General features: G+C 38.8%; 1 protein-coding gene and 1 long non-coding RNA gene across 5 annotated transcripts; both read left to right on the top strand.

Annotated features, from left to right (window-relative positions):
- The first annotated feature begins 214 nt into the window (after nucleotides 1-214).
- Nucleotides 215-6,616, top strand: RNF7 (ring finger protein 7). Of its 4 annotated transcripts, none has more exons than XR_008422564.1 (4): nucleotides 215-485; nucleotides 4,087-4,134; nucleotides 5,376-5,499; nucleotides 5,674-5,789. XR_008422564.1 is itself a non-coding variant. In XM_019438332.2 (4 exons), the coding sequence occupies exons 1-4, from the start codon at nucleotides 318-320 to the stop codon at nucleotides 5,690-5,692; spliced, it is 366 nt and encodes a 121-aa protein (XP_019293877.2). In that variant the 5' UTR covers nucleotides 218-317; the 3' UTR covers nucleotides 5,693-5,789. The 4 variants fall into 4 exon arrangements, 3 of the variants coding, with proteins under 3 accessions (XP_019293877.2, XP_019293904.2, XP_019293886.2); XM_019438332.2 differs by having other exon boundaries at nucleotides 218-492; XM_019438359.2 differs by lacking the exon at nucleotides 5,376-5,499 and having other exon boundaries at nucleotides 224-485; nucleotides 5,674-6,616.
- Nucleotides 6,617-7,734: 1,118 nt separating this feature from the next.
- LOC109260246 (uncharacterized) lies at nucleotides 7,735-17,392 on the top strand. Its single transcript, XR_002076921.2, has 2 exons — nucleotides 7,735-9,737; nucleotides 17,298-17,392. It is a non-coding gene; the product is annotated as an uncharacterized LOC109260246 (long non-coding RNA).
- The last annotated feature ends 2,307 nt before the right edge of the window (nucleotides 17,393-19,699 follow it).

Raw genomic sequence — 19,699 nt, 5'->3', positions numbered from 1 at the left:
CACAGTGTGCTCCGCAGCACGGGAGAGCAACACTCAACAGCACACCGCCCGGGGTTCACAACGGAAACTCCCTGGAGGCCCTCAGCCCTTGGGGTTGCCCCAGCGAGCCGAGGTGCAGGGAGAAATGCGCCAAAGCGCTAGCGTCATGTGACGTCACTGGGCCGCGCCAGCCAATCCGGGCGGTCCTTGTCGTAGGCACCGCGGTGGCCCGCGGCCTGCAGGCGGCGCTGTGGGCCCGCCGGGCGGCCCCACAGAGCCGCCATAGCCGCCCGCCTACCCCGACTTAACGTCTCCGCTGTCGGCTCCGCGCCGCCGCCATGGCCGACGTGGAAGACGGCGAGGAATCCTGCGCCCTGTCCTCTCACTCCGGGAGCGCAGGCTCCAAGTCAGGAGGCGACAAAATGTTCTCTCTCAAGAAGTGGAACGCGGTGGCCATGTGGAGCTGGGACGTGGAGTGCGATACGTGCGCCATCTGCAGGGTCCAGGTGATGGGTAAGCGCTGCACGCGAGGCCGGGGCCGAACTACGGCCTCCGCGGGCCGATTCTGGGCGTGGAGGACGGGCGAAGGCTGGGAGAGACCCCAGTCCAGAGGAGTGGGGGCGGGGGTGCCGGGAGCCACCGGTGCTGCTGCTGGCCCGAGGGCTGCTGCTGCCGCCGCCTGGGGCTCAGCAGGCGCCCAGCGCCCGGACCTGGTATTCTAGGGATAGAAACGGGCAGTGAGCTGAGGAATTAAGGTAATTTCTGGTAGTGATGGGTGTGGCCAAGGAAATAAAACTGGATGATTTGTTGGCCGCTGGGAGAAGCCACTTGGGTTTGTTTGGCCAGCTCCATGCCTAAAAGCAAACCGCAAAGGGGTCAGGGTAAAGGCCCTGAATAAGTAGGGCACTTTAATGGTTGTGGTGACGCACCAAAGTGATGCTCTGGAGTCATCTTCCACAGAAACGACACCCTCAGTTCGCTCTTGAGAGGCGAAAGGAAGAAAATGTTCCTAGCCATTGCCATTTCCGAATTAGCTACTGCTATTCTGCGGGCTTTTAACTCTGGATGTTTCAGGATGGGTCAGATGGCACTCGCTTGTCTTGAAGGGGGATACAGTGTGGTTCACGAATATTTTTAAGGTTCATGGGAGTTGAAGAATGTAAGCCCTTTATTCAGAAACATAAAACTTTTTCTGGCCCCTCCTATCAAAGGATGCCATTTTCTGAAGATCCTGCCCTGTCTGAGTCAGGCCTTTGTGGAGAGCCCTGTTGTACAAATTAAGTCTTAACTTCTTTCTATGATATTTCGAATAAAACTACTGGGCCACGCGAAACCTTTCAGAACAGCTTCATCCTTTTATATTTTATATCCTGTCTTTTTTAAGGTCTCAGACCACCTTGAAAAAGAGATGCTATTCTAAATGCCAGTTATTTTTTTAAACAGAGCATTTAAAACTACTGAGAGAGAATCTTAATTTTGTTTCTTGGGGGTAGGTGAAAACTGAGGTTGTATAGCTTGAAAACTTTGTGTCTTGCTCTGAAAAATGACAGAATTGGAGAAAATAAACAGAATTTCTCTCTCAAGGGATGAAATTTAAACCTACCAGAATCAAGAGATTTTTTCAATTTACACTCTTTAGTACACACTTGTTTTTTATTCATGAGGACTTGCTTCAAAGAGGATTTACAGCAAAGGGATTCAGATTTTTTTTTACTTTTTACTTTTGAAAGAACTTGATTTCAGACATGATCCACTTGTTTTGCATATTAGGTCTTAAAAGTACCTAGCTTATTGGCCTGCAATACAGCCCCCTTACCCCACCCCTTACTTAAGAACTAGAATCATAACTTCCAGTTTGGGTGGCGTTGTTAACTTATCCAGGCCACTTAATCTTTTCTTCTTTTGCAAGACAAGCTTTGCTAAAAATTTTATCCCCTAAATATCCTTTAGTTCAAAATGAAGAATGTTCCTGAAAAGTGTGGTTTATATTTCTACCCAAAGAAAAATTTTAGATCTGTAGGTAGAAATGCAGAATTCAGAGTAATGGTTGACATCTTTGCAACACATAAACTTTACTGGGATATTTGGAGTAAGTCAAAATATGGGCTATAAATGTTTCACATTCACATTAGCTTTCTAATTATAGCAAGTGTTCTGCTACTGTGGATTAATTTTGCAGATTTGCAACAGCTGTACTTTGAGTTCAGCAAAGTGTTCTGGACTAGACCTTTGTATTTTCTTTATGAGGTGTTAAAATCCATTTAGTGGTCAGGTGACAGCAGAAGGAAGTTTGTTTTTCAGACTTCCCAAGCTAACCCTAGTTAGCATCATTCTAAAAGGAGTTACTGTTATTGTACTCCTTAGAAATGTTTTGTTTTAGATTTTAGGAATATCGTGAAAAGAATTTTTTTCTTTTATCTAAAACTTTAGGACTTTTTATAGATTTAGGTTGGGTTTTGATAATGAGTCTAAATCAAATGTCAGTCATAATCCCGAGATTCCTAGATTCTGCAAAAGAGGCCACTTAATTCCTTAAATTTTCAAATTCCTCTCATACACCTAAATGATTTGTTACGACTTCTTGATCCTAGATCTGCCTGTCAGCCCATTCTGATGTGGTTAACACTCTCTGGTTTCCTTCATTCTGAAAGGAGCAGATGGCACAGTGAGCAAGTGTTGAAGAAGAGGAAAATAGGTTTGCTAGTACTGCTGAGTTGTAAAGAGCCAGAGTAACCCTTCATGGCTATTTATGTTAACTTGGACATTTGACATACCTTCTGGAGTCTTGTTTTCCTAATTTGTGAAAGAGGTAGTTGGGTACACAGACTGTAATTCTGTGATTATACAGAACCAGAGCTGTGTCCTCACCCTTATATCATGATCCTTATGATATTTAGTTGTTTGCCTGCCTACCTCCCCATTTCCTGGTGAGACCAGGGACCCAGACTTGGTCATTTTGGTGTCCCCAGTGCATAACTCCATATACAGAGCAGATACTCAGTAATTGTGGGATTGAAGAAAGCCTCAGGAGGCAGTGGTTGTTTTCAGTCCACACCGAAGTGGCCAGGGTGGTGTGTTTTTTTAGGGTAAGAGCATGCAGAGAGGAGCAAACAAATGCCTGAGCATAATCCAGTGTTAAGAAAAGGACCAGGCTTCAGCTCCACCGTGTATCTATTTTTACAGAATTCTTTTTCTCTAATTTATGTTAAAAACTATTTTGTTGTTGTTGTTGGTTTGAACTTCCTTTTACCTATCTTGGACTCCTCTTCCAGCTAGTGAATGAATCCATTTCATCGGTCCCTAAAATATCCTATAGTACCTCCTTCATCAAGCAAATAGTAGTATAGATTAAATTTTGAAAACTAATATACCCTTTAGGTTCCCATTCCTAAAATGTACTCCCAAGTAAATTATTAAAATACATTGCCATTGTTGGATAAATGCTTTGGACTCAGACATATTTGTAGAAGGAGCATTTTCTTAAAAAAAAAAAAAGAGAGAGAGAGAATCTAGTATTTAAGAGGTTCTTTAAAAATTAGTTTTAATTTAATTTTTATATAGATCATACAGTCACAAAATTCAGAATTTTAAGAAACTATACAATGAAGACTCCTTCCCATTCCATCTTCTCTTAGGTAGACTTTATTATTAGTTACTTGATTATTCTTCTAGAGTTTCTTTATGTGTGTACAGGCAAATACCAATTTATATGCATGGCTTACGTTTAAAAGGTGTCTTGAAAATAAGCTACCCCCAAGGTTGATCTATGTGAGCATGCCCAGTGAGCTTATAGGAACTTCTAGTATAATGAAGTATGGCATAGTTTTCTCTGGTGGTTGAATCCACCTCGGGGACACCTTTTTATCAGAGCTGGTGAAAATAGAGGGTCAGTAACCCATGTGAAATTGCTCCTGGTCATAAGTAAATGAGTAGAGTGCCTTGCACTTTATTCATCTTTAAACAGTTATGTTTAGATGAGAAATAAATAGTTTGAATCTTTTATCTCCATCTCTAACCCTTTGGGCTTTTATTTGACTTTGAAGTGTCTGGGTTTTAGAAATTGCATTCTGAGCATCAGAATGAGAATTGCTATTTGTTTACTTTTAGATGCCTGTCTTAGATGTCAAGCTGAAAACAAACAAGAGGATTGTGTTGGTATGTTGTAATTTCATTCTCTTGCTTTTTCAACTGAAGGTTTTCTCTCAGTGGGGATGTTTGAATTTGTGATTAAGATTGACTTTATCAATACATAAAAATAAACTGTAAAGCAGTGATCTATTATTAATGTAAAATGTGTTAGTTCTCAAAAGGCCTTAATGGAATTAATCTGCAAGTTCTTTTATTGCCTGTAATTAAGAAGAATTGATTATATATTCCAGACATGGCCATAGTAAATATTTGATAATCAACAAAGAAATAATTCTTTTCTGTTAAGAAAACTGTAAGGGATTACCAAAATGTCATTTAAATTTTAACTGTGTTATAGGTCAGATTTGGTAGGGTTTTATTCTAATAAAGCATTGCAGTTTTCAGTACTGTTATTATTCAGTATTTAACTTTTCAGCCAACATAGAAAAAATTCTAAGTGCTCTCTTTTGCAATGTAGTTTGTATATGGAAATCTGTTGAATTTTGCTAATAGCCTGGGACTACAAAAGTTGCTTTAGGATAAATATTTTAAGCAGTTCAAAGGTTTTTATGTCCTAGTTCTTGAAGTCATCACTTCTAGATTGCTATATATAAAAGCTTTTCTGAAAATGAAAGGTTAACTTTGTACTTTGTGTTTGCGTGGTTTATATATAGCTTTTTAATAATGATGTATTCAGTATTTATCAAATCCTGTTTCTTCCCCCTGAAACACTTAAAGTGATTTCCTTTTGCTTCCTACTCCCTGTAGCCAGTTTTCATAAGAAGTTGGTTATTTTTTTCTTTTTTTCCATGTTCTTTCATTGTTCTGTTATCATATAGGTCAAGCAAGGGACAAATAAAGCCCACATTTGAGATTGCATTTCAGATTATGGGAGATTGCCCTTGGTTTAAGAAATATTTAACTTGAGAATTGTGAGGTTTAGGGCACCTTTCTTTGATCACAGAAAGTCCTCTGTTTCTAGCCAACCACTTTGAAAAGTTCATGTGTTTGTCACATGAGGAATTGCACTGCTTATGGATGACATCAACACTTCTAGAAAATAACTGAGTAGATGTACAGCTGATAATGTTTAGAAGTATGTCATCTATTTATAACAGACTACTATGAACTGAAAACTCATGTTGGTAAATAAAAATCAGGAGGATGTTTTTCAATAAATAAAGATCAAAAGGTCTCCAAGGTCAGTCTTTGACTGAGAAGGTCTGGGATCTAAGGAAGGCTCAAGTTCTTTAATCTCCTAACTTCAGGAAGACAGCATGTGGAGCTGTGTAGGGGCTGGGGGCCACCACATCACTCACAGACTCTAAACAATGATGAAAAAGTCCCCCAGTCACAGCGCCTCATCTCACTTCTTAAGTGTGGTTTACACAGGTAAGTTGTTACTTCTTTATAGATAGAAAAAATGTTGACTAATTAGCCATCTTTATTCAAGATTATGAATCATGATTATTCTTCATAATATAAAATAGCCTGTAATTTTGAGTTGGATAATTTAAATTAAAATATGTAATGTCAAATATTCTTTTTTTTTTTTTTTCCTTTCAGTGGTCTGGGGAGAATGTAATCATTCCTTCCACAACTGCTGCATGTCTCTGTGGGTGAAACAGAACAATCGCTGCCCTCTCTGCCAGCAGGATTGGGTGGTCCAAAGAATCGGCAAATGAGAGTGGAGGCTTTCTTAGTGCATTTGTTTGGAGCCCTGGTGGATCTTGTTATCAAGTGCCCTACAAAGGCCAGAACACTCCAGGGAACTAATTCTTCAAATAGGAGGAGATGGCTCTGTGGTCCTTTGGTACTCATCAAAGGCATGGCTTAGCATTTTGTTTTATTTTCAGAAATTCTCTACAATTAAGAAGATAATTTATTAAAGATGGTCTTTCCTACCTCTGTGGTATGTATCCCACACACTGCTTAGAAGTGCTTTAAAGGAGGAGAGAGCTACAAATTTAATGACTTTATAATTTGCTTATTGGTATCCAGGGGGTTGTGGAAGCAGTTCCATTCAGAAGAGAACTTGTTGCATGCTTATAGTTGATCAGTTAAAAAAAAAAAAAAAAAGACAATGTTACAGAAACAAATAAAGTGCAGTTTAAAACCCATCTCTTATCCTTAATTTGTCCCTCATATTTATTTTTGGCTGGGAGGGGGTGATTCATGAAGTCTTTGTATGATATAATGAAAATTTTAAGTTTGGACCAGTGAACAGGGTAAATAAAATTTAATCTTCAGGCATATGGAATTGTGGTTGTCTTTTAGGCTATTATCCTCTATCTTTGGTTCATCAAGAAAACCTAAATCTGTACTCACCTCACTGTCCAAACATTGAATAGTAAAGAACAGAAGTATTTGTTCTGGTCAGATTATGTTGTAATTTAACTGTTTTAGGTAGAATGTTAATGAGGGGGAAATGTTTACTACTGTAGCACTGGGTCAAAAAGTTTATTTTATTACACAGTGTTTTAATAAATGGTTTATTCTGTTTACTTCATTTGAATTGTCATTATTACAATTTTTAAATTTTTTTTTAATGTTTATTTATTTTTGAGAGACAGAGACAGAGTGTGAGCAGGGGAGGGGCAGAGAGAGAGAGAAAGACACAGAATCTGAAGAGACTCCAGGCTTTGAGCTGTCAGCACAGAGCCTGACGCGGGTCTCGAACTCACAAGCCGTGAGATCATGACCTGAGCTGAAATCAAACGCTCAACCGACTAAGCCACCCAGGCTCCCCATCATTATTACAATTTTATGTACAACTTTAAGCTTCATGTTAATAAGGTAATATGTCAAGTGAAAGCTTTAATTTGAAAAAATATTCATATACTCTTATTTGGTAGTAATAAAAGTTAAAGTTTATTACCTGGAAATGTAGAAGTGTGAGAAAATACTTAAATTTTATCAAACTCATTCACATTTAGTGGAGGTTATCTGGTAACAGTTTATGGACCACAAGTTTATTTTGAATTATTCCATAATAAAGGCCACAAGCTATGAATTTTGAAAAATAAATCTTTATCATTCACTTCTTCAGTTTGTCAATCTGAATCTTCTTATATCTAAGTGATGCAGATACATAAAAAAATGTTAAAATATAATTTAAAAACTAGAATTCATAGGCTTTCATATTGGTTTTCATATTTCATACTAATCTGATTTCTCTGGAAACTTGCTTTATTATGCATTTTTTCACAGTTTACTGAGAAAATTAATTACCATATGGGGTAAATAAAGCACCTTTTTATCCTATAATATTAAGTATAATACTATCAAGTTTAGGAAACTTAACCATGTGATTAACATAATCATATCTTACAGAAAACTGTGACTAGAGCTATAAGTACAGTCCAGCAAAGACTTTGAAGAGGTTTATGTAAGTTTACATATGGTGAATGTGTGTCTTCAGTGAACACCTGGTGAAACCACAGAGTTGAGGGGCAATATGTAAGTGCAGACTAGGAGGAATGAGACAAGTGGGAAAGTCACCCTGCTTAGATGTAGTTACTTCACTACTTCTGCCCCAAACCATGTATCACAACACATTCTATATATGCTTATTTTTTCAGGGATTTTCTTTCTTTCCTTTTTTTTTTTTTTTTTTTAAATCTTTTTAATGTCTATTTATTTTTGAGAGAGACAGAGACAGAATGTGAGTGGGTTAAGGGCAGAGAGAGAAGGAGACACAGAATCAAAGCAGGCTCCGGGCTCCAAGCTGTCAGTACAGAGCCTGATGCCCATGGGGCTCGAACTCATGGACTGCAAGATTATGACTTGAGCCAAAGTCGGTTGCTCAATCGACCGAGCCACTCAGGTGCCCCTTTTCAGGGATTTTCAGTTGAAGAAGAATCAATAGGGGCACCGTGTTTCAGCTTAGAGAAGTAGTTGGAAAGAGTATTGGCTCCCATCTTTGTAATTTATCCAGATCATTTTTCTTTTTTGTAAATTAATGACAGCAGTTTCAAATAATTTTTCTTTTGAGTTATACTTAGGCTTTTTAGTTTGGTGTGTGTGTGTGTCCTTTTGCAAGTTCTGCTATTGAAGATGCTTTTCCAGGTCATATTTAATAACTTGCTTATATGGTTCATTTTGTAAAGTCTATTGAAACATGTGTATCCATTAGAAATGAATCTTATTTTGCTTTCATAATCCTGATTGTGTAGTACATGCATATTAAATAATGAGATAAAAAGTTAATTACAATACACAAAAATGTTTGACCACTTGAATGCTTATCATTGTACAGTGAGCTATTTTAGCAGCTTTTGTTTGACATTTTTAAAAGGATATATCCATAAAATGTGAACCAAATATTTGGCTTTGCACTGAAGAGAAAATCAGTAAGAATGTCTAGTTATTTTAGTCAGTATGACAGAACGTAAATGCAGCGTGAAGGATGGAGTCATAAGTAGATTTTCCACCCAGCAAAACCACAGGCCCACTGCCGAACAAAGCTCTGTTTCTACTCCGCATCGCCATCTGAGGGTGGAAGAGGAGGAGGGGCTGGGACAGAGCAGCACTGGTCCTACCCATCCTGGGATGATATCAGCTCATCTGCATAGCCATCTGAAAGTTTAGCACATATTGTTTCATCAGAAAGACACACTGTGACATTTAATTATGAGTTCTAAAGCAAAAGTTAGGCATTGAACAGCCTTTTCTTTCCATTGGATTAAACAATACTGAATTTTCTTTTGCTAGTATAATGGAAACATGTTGGTCATCTTCACCTATTTAATTTTCCATCAATGCAAGGTGCATTCTTATATCACAAGTAACATCTAAATCAGTAAATCTTCCCCTCTCAAACCCATTCCTTTTTATAAACTATGTCCCCATTACTATCCTGAAATTCATAACTAACACATAATTAAAGTGTATATAATAATTGTAATATATAAATATAAAATAACTGAATTATAAAATACAAGTAAAAGGAAAGTATATTCTAATTCATTTGCATTTCAGTATGTATATACTTGGGTGTAATTACACCAGGAAACATGAAGAAGCAGGCTGATCCACGTATGGATGTGTGTGTGTGTGATCACCATATATAGACCGCAGTAAGGTAGACTGTTGTGATTTAGTAACATGGGAGCATTTTCATTGATAGTAAGAACTACCCCCTCAAATGGTAGATCACACTTAGTGTACAGTCTTTTGATTTACATGTTAGTTGCACGGTTGGAAATTTCAATGACGTAGTTATTGAATATTCACTTGGCAGTCTTCTAGGCATAAGGAATAAGCTCAAAATTGTTTTATTTAACTGAAGCTAATGTAGAAGTCTTTAGGGTCAGAGAAAAAAAAAAGCTTAAATGTTCCTTTAGAAGTTTAGTAGACATCTGATAATAAATGTAACTTTTTAAAAATGTTTTCTACAGAATTTTTAACAGGGAAGCACTTTTTTTTTTTTTATCTTTCAGAGAGAGAGAGAGAGAGAGAGAGAGAGAGAACATGCAAGCAGGGAGGAGGCAGAAGGAGAGAGAGAGATTCTTTAAGCAGGCTTTATGCTCAGCGTGGAGCCTGACACGCAAGGCTCAATCCCACGACCCTGGGATCATGACCTGAGCCAAAATCAAGAGTCAGATGCTCAAACAGACTGAGCCACTCAGGTGCCCCTGTTTTTCTGCTTTTTAAAGTTATTGCCAAGAGCTAACTTTTCAGGATAATGCTCTGAAAAGAAAGTTAGAAATTTTCCATGGTTAATTTAGTAAGCCCAGTTAGAAACATATATATTTAGAGGAAAAATACTGTTGGTTTGAATATAAGGAAGATTGGAATTAAAGTATAAATGTATTTCAAATATTTTTAAATATAAAATTCAAATATATTTTATATTGAACATTTGATATAACAAAACACATGACAAATCTTTGTAGAGGAGCTCCTCTTCAGCCATTTTATGTCATTTCCATTTCTGCCACGGTTAGGTTTTGTTCAACAAAATAATGTCCGACAGGAAAAATATCTTCTCTGCATTTTGACGCTCCACTTAATGGCTGAGAGTGGACCCTAGAGCCAGGATACCTGAATTTGAATCCCAGCGCCTCCGCTTGTGTGACCTTCAGAAAGTTACTTAGTTTTCTCCTATACAATGTAAATAACAATAATATCTCCCTCACTAGATTGTTTCGAGAATTGAAGACTACATGAATTAGCACACATGTAAAACTCTGAGAATAGTTAAGCGCTACTGTGACTTCATTTTAGTCAATTTTGGAAGCTCCTTTAATAGAAGTGGCACTTAAAAAATAATGTATTTTTAGTTACGGGGTAGAGCACTCTTCTTAACTGTTCTCAATAAACATTTTGTAAGAAAAAGTTAATTGTTGTAAACATAGGTTACTGGTCGCACTGTGAGCTTTTGTGAAGGGTTGTAATGAGGCCTTTAATGACCTGCCTGTCACATTTATTTCTAATCATGGGGTCAACATGATTTCCAGATTCTATAATAAGAAAAGGTTTTGTAGGATGCCTGAGTGGCTCAGTTGGTTAAGTGTCTGACTTTGGCTCAGGTCATGATCTCACAGTTCATGATTTCAAGCCCTGCATCAGGCTCTCTGCTGTCAGCACAGAGCTCACTTTGGATCCTCTGTCCCCCTCTCTCTGTGTCCCTTCTCATGTTCTCTCTCAAAAATAAAAGAAACATTCGGGGCGCCTGGGTGGCGCAGTCGGTTAAGCGTCCGACTTCAGCCAGGTCACGATCTCGCGGTCCGTGAGTTCGAGCCCCGCGTCAGGCTCTGGGCTGATGGCTCGGAGCTTGGAGCCTGTTTCCGATTCTGTCTCCCTCTCTCTCTGCCCCTCCCCCATTCATGCTCTGTCTCTCTCTGTCCCAAAAATAAATAAAAAACGTTGAAAAAAAAAATTAAAAAAAAAAAATAAAAGAAACATTTAAAAAAAAAAAGAAAGAGGGGCACCTGAGTGGCTCAGTCATTTAAGCGTCCGACTTTGGCTCAGGTCATGATCTCCTGGGCTGGGTTCGAGCCCCATGTTGGCTCTGTGCCGACAGCTCAAAGCCTGGAGTCTGCTTTGTATTCTGTGTCTCGCTCTCTCTTTCTACCCCTCCCCCATTCTGTCTGTCTGTCTTTCTCTCTAAAAAATAGATAAACATTAAAAAAAAATTTTTTTTGAAAGAAAGAGAAGGTTGTATGGGGTGCCTGGGTGGCTCAGTCAGTTGAGCAGCCAACTCTTGATTGATACTGGCTCAGGTCATGATCTCACGGTTGAGGTGAGCCTCCAGGCAGGCTCTGTGCTGGTCATGGTGGTGCCTGCTTGGGATTCTCTCCTTCTCCCTTTACCCCTCTCCCCCGCTCATGCTCTTTCTTTCTCACAAAAGGAAAGAAAAAAAAAGGTTTTGTAAATATTGAGCTCTCACTTTAATTTTAGGTTTTCCATCTCACTAGGAATATTTTATTGACTCGTTGATAAGCATATGGGGTGCATTTTTTGACCACTTGATTTTGCCAGATACCCATATAGCTTAGAAAATGTACCTTTTTTTAAACCCTCAATTTTCATCTTCATAGCCTTTCAGAGTAGTAAGTGTTATAATCAACTTGCTGCCTTCTCCTGTCCATGCACTCAGTAAACCTGAGTCAGTGATCAGAAAAGGATCTGCTTTTCCTAACTTGGCTGCAAGCAAGCTTTCCCTGAGCAAGTGTAGCTGTGGTGTGGAATAGTAGAAGGATTGCAATTTTGGAGCCACTCAGCCTGGCCTGGAATCTTGACTCTATCGTTTACTACCTGTGTGATACTGCACCAGATTCTTAACTTCTCTGTCCCTATCTGCTCAACTAAAATGGGAACAGCAATATTATATACTTCAGTTGCTATGAAGATTAAATGAAATAATACATGGTAACCGCCCAGAACAGTATCTGAACCATAGCAGGCAATCAGTAACTGTTAGCCATTCATATAGTTCATATAGTTCATTCATATAGTTCACTGTTGTCACTGCTGATCTGTGCCTAGAGGATGGCCTTGAAAAAATTATCTTGTTTTCAATGATGATTCTTGTAGGAATTAGAATGTTTGTGTGCACCCACAACCTGTGCAGAATTGCCAACATGAGTTTTTAGGAGAGGGGTTTTCAACTTTTTAAAAACCACCCCAACACATCTGAGAAGCACATTCCCATCAGCAACAGTGGGCTGTCCCACAATGATTTTCAAAGAAGTATGTGTGTATAAACCAGGCAGGGGGGAGAGTTAGAAAAAACTACCCAGATGAACATCGCAGTTAAAAGCTTTTGAAACTATTTCAGTGCAGATGAAATGTTCTATGACATTTGTATTTTATCCTAGCCTTTAAAGAGCTAGCTACCTATCAACTAAATGTATTGGGACTTATATAAAAAGTCCAACTACATTATTTGTACCAAATTGTATGTAACAAAATAATCAGAATTCTTGTCAGATCACCTGGGACGTGACTTTATAAATCTGAAAAATACATAGTAAAGAACAGGTTTTGTGTGGCTGATGTAATACAATTGTCATCTAACTCTTTAGTGGTGATTCTTAGACCTTCCTTATAAATTATGTCTGCTATACTAACTCCTGCTCTGCTTTTTCTAAACCTTTGTAGAAATTATGTATTTATAACATACTTATATTAGAGATTTGTGATTTACTCCTTCCCTCCTATATATGAGGCTTTGCCTTCATGGTAGAAAGAATTTAAATATAAATAAGTTTCCTATCTTCAGAGACTACAGGGTCTGTTAGGGAATATTAGATTTACAACAGATTTGTGGGTTTTTAAAATTTTTTTTTGATGTTTATTCCTGAGAGAGAGAGAGAGAGAGAGAGAGAGAGAGCATGAGTGGGGGAGGGGGAGGGGCAGAGAGAGAGGGAGACACAGAATCTGAAGCAGGCTCCAGGCTCAGAGCTGTCAGCACAGAACCTGATGCGAGACTCAAACCCACAAACCGTGAGGTCATAACCTGAGCTGAAGTCAGACACTTAACCAACTAAGCCACCCGGGTGCCCCTTCAACAGATTTGTAAAGTGTAATGTAATGAACCTTCTAAGAGACGCATAATGTCTGAGAAGTAGAAGGGACAAACCACATTCACTTGCAGGGTATACAATATAATGATTAGAAGGACCATCTATTGTGTGGATTATGAAAACCCATTTCTATTTTATTTAACAAGATGTGCTATGTCTGTGCTCCATAGCATTTCTGGGGAGAGAAGGGGTGTCCCCTTGAAGTAAGTTGTTCACATTGCTTCCACTTCTTTGCATACCTACCTTGCCTTCATACCTGTCCTTTACATCCACTCATATTTGCCTGGTTGTAACCTTCTTTATAGGGCAAGGAGAAAAGGGGGCCTGCCATAGACAAAAGACATTCCTAAGGAAGAAAATAACAGTTAAAATAATTTCTTGAAGGGTATATGTCTGTGCTATCCAATAATGTAGCCTCTAGCCACATGTAGATATTTAAATTTTAATTACTTCAAATTTAAAATTCAGTCCCTGAGTCACATTAGCCACATTTCAGATGCTCAGTAGTCACATGTGTATGATAGTTTCCATATTGGATATCCCAGAATAAAATATTTCCAACAAGACAGAAAGTTCTGTTGGACACTGCTGGTATAGATCATCTGTTTATAAGGCCTGTTCTATCAGAATTTAGGAATCATGGGGGCCTCTGTTATGTCGAATTTAAGTGATCTTCTACCTTCCCTTTCAACGATTATCTTTGGAAACTATAGTGTTGAGCATAAGCCTTATTTTACTAGTTAAAACACGCTTGACAAAGAGAATCACACATTTTTAACTGGCCGCTACACTTAACGGGAAAAAATGAACCCAAGTATAAAGGTCCAAAATTATATTGAAACACCTCAGTTCAAAAAAGGATTGTTGGCATAGTTTCCTATTCTTTACATTTTGTAAGCATTTCTTATATTTTCAAAATTACTTAATATTTTAAAAAAATTTTTTAATGTTTTATTTTTTTTGAGAGAGAGAGAACAAGTAGGGGAGGGGCAGAAAGAGAAGGAGGCACAGAATCCGAAGCAGGCTCCAGGCTCTGAGCTGTCAGCACAAAGCCCGACGTGGGGCTCAGACCCACGGTCCAGGAGACATGATCTCCTGGATCATGACCTGAGCCGAAGTTGGATGCTTTACCGACTGAACCACCCAGTCGCCCTTCAAAATTACTTAATATTTTAAACTATAAATTTATGTAGTTCCTTTTGTAGCCTTGATAGATTTATAGCAGTGGTTCTCAACCAGGTAATGGTTTTGCCCTGCAGGAGACATTTGGCAATGTCTGGAGACATTTATGGTTGTCACAACTGATAGGTGTGCTGGGATCTATTGCATAGGGGATATGGATGGTGCTAAACATCCTAAAATTCATGGGACAGCCCCCCCCCCAACAAAGAATCATTGAGTCTAAAATGTCAATACCATTGAGGTTGAGAAGCCCTGATTAACAGTAATTTATATACGTTTTAATAATATTTTTGAGAAATCAGAATTCCCTATTAAAAACTTGCTGAAATACGGTCAGTAGTAATATTAAAACTTGTGTAACACTTACTAGGTACCAAAATATCTTCTAAGAGCTTTACATATGTTAATTCATTTAATTTTTTTATCCTTAAATTTATGAAATATTTAATTAAAAAATTTAAAAAATACCAGTCCTTTACAAACACTTCCAAAACAGAGAAAGAACTGAGAAATTGCCCAAATCATTGACCAGTTCATTTTATGAGACCTGTTATTACCCAGAAAAGAGAGCCAGATAAAACCATCATAAGTAAACTACAGATCATTATCTATGATAAACATAGACACAAATTATAAAAAATGTGCAAATTGAATCCAACAACATATAAAAATAATTACATACAGTAAGTGATGAATCATGGATTTCTACTCCTGAAACCAATATCGCATTGAATGTTACCTAAATAAAATTTATTTTTTTATATATAATTTATTGTCAAGTTGGCTAACATGCAGTGTATACAGTATGCTCTTGGTTTTGGGGGTAGATTCCCATGATTCATCGCTTACATACAACACCCAGTGCTCATCCCAACAAGTGCCCTCCTTAATGCCCCTTGCCCAATTAGCCCATCCCCCCACCCACCTCCCTTCCAGCAGCCCTCAGTTTGTTCTCTGTATTTAAGAGTGAGATCTTCTTTTAAACACTAATGAATCAGCCGACAGTACATTTGTCTGGCAATACCAGAACACCCGACTACACTGTCTTAAACAGATAGTGGTTTATTGTCTCTCACAACAAAAAGTCTAGGGGTGGGAAGGTTAGGGCTAGTAAGTGACGAGTGTTACCCTTGGGAGCCAAGCTCTCTTCTTTCTGCTCTCAACGTCTTTGGCATGAAGCCTCATTCTCATACCTCTTCTTCATAGTCCCAAGATGGCTACTATATTTTCTAGTCTTATATTCACGTTCTTAGGGAAAAATGAGGGGCAAAAGGATATTGTTGTTGTTGTTTTCTTTAGCAAGAAAAAGAAACTTGGGAAGATACTTTTACTTGGGATGGGGTGCCCTCACTGGTGTCTTTAGTCTATTCCTCAGTTGCCTGAATTATGTCCCAGAGCCACTTCCAGAGGCAATAATAATAATAATAATAATAATAATAATAATAGGAGGTGAAGTATTTGGCTTTCCAGCTTTCACAGTAGAGGAACAAAAAGGGAATAGTGATTGTGAATAGTTATTGAATTAATCAGCCTATATTATTTAAAAAAATTTTTTTAATGTTTATTTATTTTTGAGGGAGAGAGCAAGGGCAAGGGGCAGAGAGAGGGAGACACAGAATCTGAAGCAGCTCCAGGCTCTGAGCTGTCAGCACAGAGCCTGACGTGGGGCTCAAACCCACAAGCTGTGAGGTCATGACCTGAACTGAAGTCGGACGCTTAACCAACTGAGCCACCAAGGTGCCCCTAATCAACCTATATTATTGTCCACCATTAGTATTAATGACTAACTTCATTATTGTTAATACTTTGAGAGTTGCTGTTATGCATACTTCTTTGTCATAAACTCTTAGAATTGGAAAGGATCTTAGAGGTCATTTTATCCCTGAAATGACATCTTTATGGCTGTATTTTTTAATTTGCTGACTTGTAAAACAAAACTTTTTTTTTTTTAACGTTTATTTATTTTTGAGACAGAGAGAGACAGAGCATGAACGGGGGAGGGTCAGAGAGAGGGAGACACAGAATCTGAAACAGGCTCCAGGCTCTGAGCTGTCAGCACAGAGCCTGACACGGGGCTCGAACTCACGGACTGTGAGATTGTGACCTGAGCCGAAGTCGGACGCTTAACCGACTGAAACACCCAGGTGCCCCTAAAACAAAACTTTTAAGTGAGCCTTTAGCATATGTTCATCATGACACAAATTTGGATAGTCCTTGAGTAAAATTATGTTTCAAAATATAATGCCGTATGGAAAAAATATTATTACCTAGGCTGTGACACTACTTTTAGATATTTCCCCCAACCCTAATTTTATGCTGAGGTTAAAGAGTAATTGTTATTTGTGTTCTAAAACTGAACTGAAATAGCACATGGAGCCTTTTACAAATTAAATGGTTGCTTCTACGGTTGTCCTACGAAATTTAAACTGGAAAGATCCAAGTCTAATGCTCTTAACCAGTTTATTTCTGCCATTGCTGCCTCATTGTCCATACAGCATATAGCTTCTCTATTAAAGAACATGAGCAGTCAACAGAATACTGCCTGATTAGGCCACATTCTCAACAAAAGTTTAATTAAGGAGCTGGATAATGGGCAAAAGAATTGAAAAGATATTTCACAAAAGACATACAAAAAGACGGTTAAAACATGAAAACGATCCTAACATTTCTCTTCAGAGATGCAAGTTAAAATTACAACAGAACACCTCTACATACCTCTAGAATAGCTCAGGTTACAGAGACTGTTAACACCAAGTCTCAGTAAAGATGTAGAGGACCTGGAACTCTCATACATTGCTGGCAGGAAAGAAGAACGGAGCAGCCGAAGAGGAAAGCAGTATCGAAAAAGTTAAATATACATCCACTCTATGACTTAGCAGTTTTGCTTCTAAGTATTTTCCCAAGAGCAGTGAAAACTTATGTGCACAAAAAGACATAGATGAATATTCAAAGCTGCATTTTTTGTATTTACAACAGCCCAAGTGGGAAACAACCCAGATGTCCATCACCAGCATAGTGGTACATTCATAGAATGGAATGCTACTCAGCAGTAAAAAAAAAAAAGGAACAAACTACTGATCCGTGCAACAACATGAATGAGCCTCAAAATACTGTGTGGAGCAAAAGAATCCAGACACAAAAGAGTACTTAACTGTATGATTCTGTTTATATGAAGTTCAAGGACAGGCAAAATTAATCTACAGAACTCCAAATAGCTTGCCTCTTGTTGGGGGTATTGACTGGGAAAGGGCACAAGAAAGCTTTCAGTGGTGATGGAAATGTTGCATATATTGATTTGGGTGTGGTTATATGAGTGTATACATTTGTCAAAACTCATAAAACTACACATTTAAGATCTGTATATTTTATTCTGTAAAATAAAACTGAATTTTTTAAAAAAAGAGTGGTGGATATTATTTAAGACCACAACCAACACCCTTTTATATTTGCTACTAAGTGGAAAATACAAGAAAATGCATTAATGGTTGTTCCATTTGTCTTATTGTTCAACTCTTCAAGAAAGCACTCAAATCAAAATAATTGTGTTTCTGATCTTGTTCTGGTCCCCTGTGGAGGTAATTTGAGAAAGCTCCTTGGAGTTCATTAGAAGTGTTTCATTTTCAAGAAGTTTATCAAAATGCAGAAGAAATAAGTAATGGAAGAGGTGATTTTTTTAAAAGGGAAAATGTTTTATTCATCCCAGCTCCCTTCTAAAACATTTTTCGGGGTTTTAAGTGCACAAAATCTTAGAGCTGCCCTCAGTCATAAGATGGAAATTTTAGCGTGGTCTGAAATTCCTCACTGAACTCTGAACACCTCACTGAACAACACGGACTCAGAACTTTTCTGACAATGGGCTTAGAACTTAAGGGTACAAGATCTGGACTAGGGTCATTCCCATACCTTCTGCTTTAAAAAGCCCTTAATGGCTCTGAGGTTGTAGTGCTAAGTTTCTGTCGGACAGATGGCCTGGACCTGAGGTCTTATGAGTGAATATACATAGACCCCTTGATAAAGCTTAGGAGGGCTAGAGTCTTTCCTGCTCCACTACAGCCCTGCTGCTGGGTCCCAAGGTGGATGCAAAGTAAAAGGAGTTACTCTTGGTTCTGGTGCAGTCTTCACCTGCAGCCTTCAAACCTGCATCTAACTACAAAAATGCCCCAGATGCTCCCAGCTCAGCTCAAATTACCCCTCTGCGAGATCCACACACATGGACTAGGTGGGCGGGGACCCAAGTATTCTACATAAGACCTCCCACAATTCAGTGGTCAAGTGGGACCAGTGGTCTCAGCTCCAGCATCCTGCAGGCCCACACCAGCCCAGCACCTCTCCCTGCCCCAACACTCAGAGCCTGGCCAGCACCACTGAGTCGTTCCAGTTAGGTCAGAAAACACAAAAAACCCAGACTTCCCAGGTCAACTCACATTCTCTCAAATCTAACCCCAAGTAGTTGGGTTGTTTGGATTTTTAAAAAAATTTTTTTAATGTTTATTTGTTTTTGAGAGACAGAGACAGAGTGCAAGTGAGGGAGGGGCAGAGAGAGTGGGAGACACAGAATCCGAAGCAGGTTCCAGGCTCTGAGCTGTCGGCACAGAGCCTGATGCGGGGCTTGATTGAACTCATGGACTGTGAGATCATGACCTGAGGTGAAGTTGGACGCGTAACCAACTGAGCCTCCCAGGTGCCCCGAACCCCAAGTAGTTTTTTACATCCCCTTTTATTCCTTCCTCTCCCACTCCTCCTCAACTTCTGAAACTTCTTCTGTGCTCTCTGGTAGTTACGCCATCATCAGTTTGTTCTCTGTATTTATATGAGTCTGTTTCTGCCTTTTGCTTGCGTGTTTATTCGTTCATTTTATTTTTTAGATTTTACATGCAAGTGCAGTCACATAGTATTTGTCTTTCTCTGTCTGACTTACTTCGCATAATACCCTCTAGGTCCATCCATGTTGTCACAAATGGCAAGATCTCATTCCTCTTTACGGATAAGTAATGTGCTACTGTATATATACACCACAGCTTCTTTATCCATTCATCTGTCAGTGGACACTTGGGTTGCTTCCCTATCTTGGCTATTGTAAATAATGCTGCTATAAACATAAGGGTGCATATATCTTTTCTTTCTTTTTTTTTTTTTTTTTAAGAGAGAGAGTGAGGAGGGGCAGAGAGAGGGGAAGAGAGAATCTTAAGCAGGCTCCATGCCCAGTGCAGATTCCAACCCAGGCCTCTATCTCACAGCCCTGAGATCATGACCTGAGCCTAAATCAAGAGTCGGACACTTAACCAACTGAACCACCCAGGCGCGTCGGGAGTGCCTGTATCATTTTTAATTAGTATTTTCATTGTCTTTGGGCAAATACCCACTAGTGGAATTCTATT

This window comes from Panthera pardus, unplaced genomic scaffold (assembly GCF_024362965.1).
Source record: "Panthera pardus isolate Hobbes unplaced genomic scaffold, ASM2436296v1 HiC_scaffold_16, whole genome shotgun sequence".
Lineage (NCBI taxonomy): Eukaryota > Metazoa > Chordata > Mammalia > Carnivora > Felidae > Panthera > Panthera pardus.
Note: the sequence above shows the minus strand (reverse complement) of the source record. Positions and strands in the feature narration are given on the sequence as shown.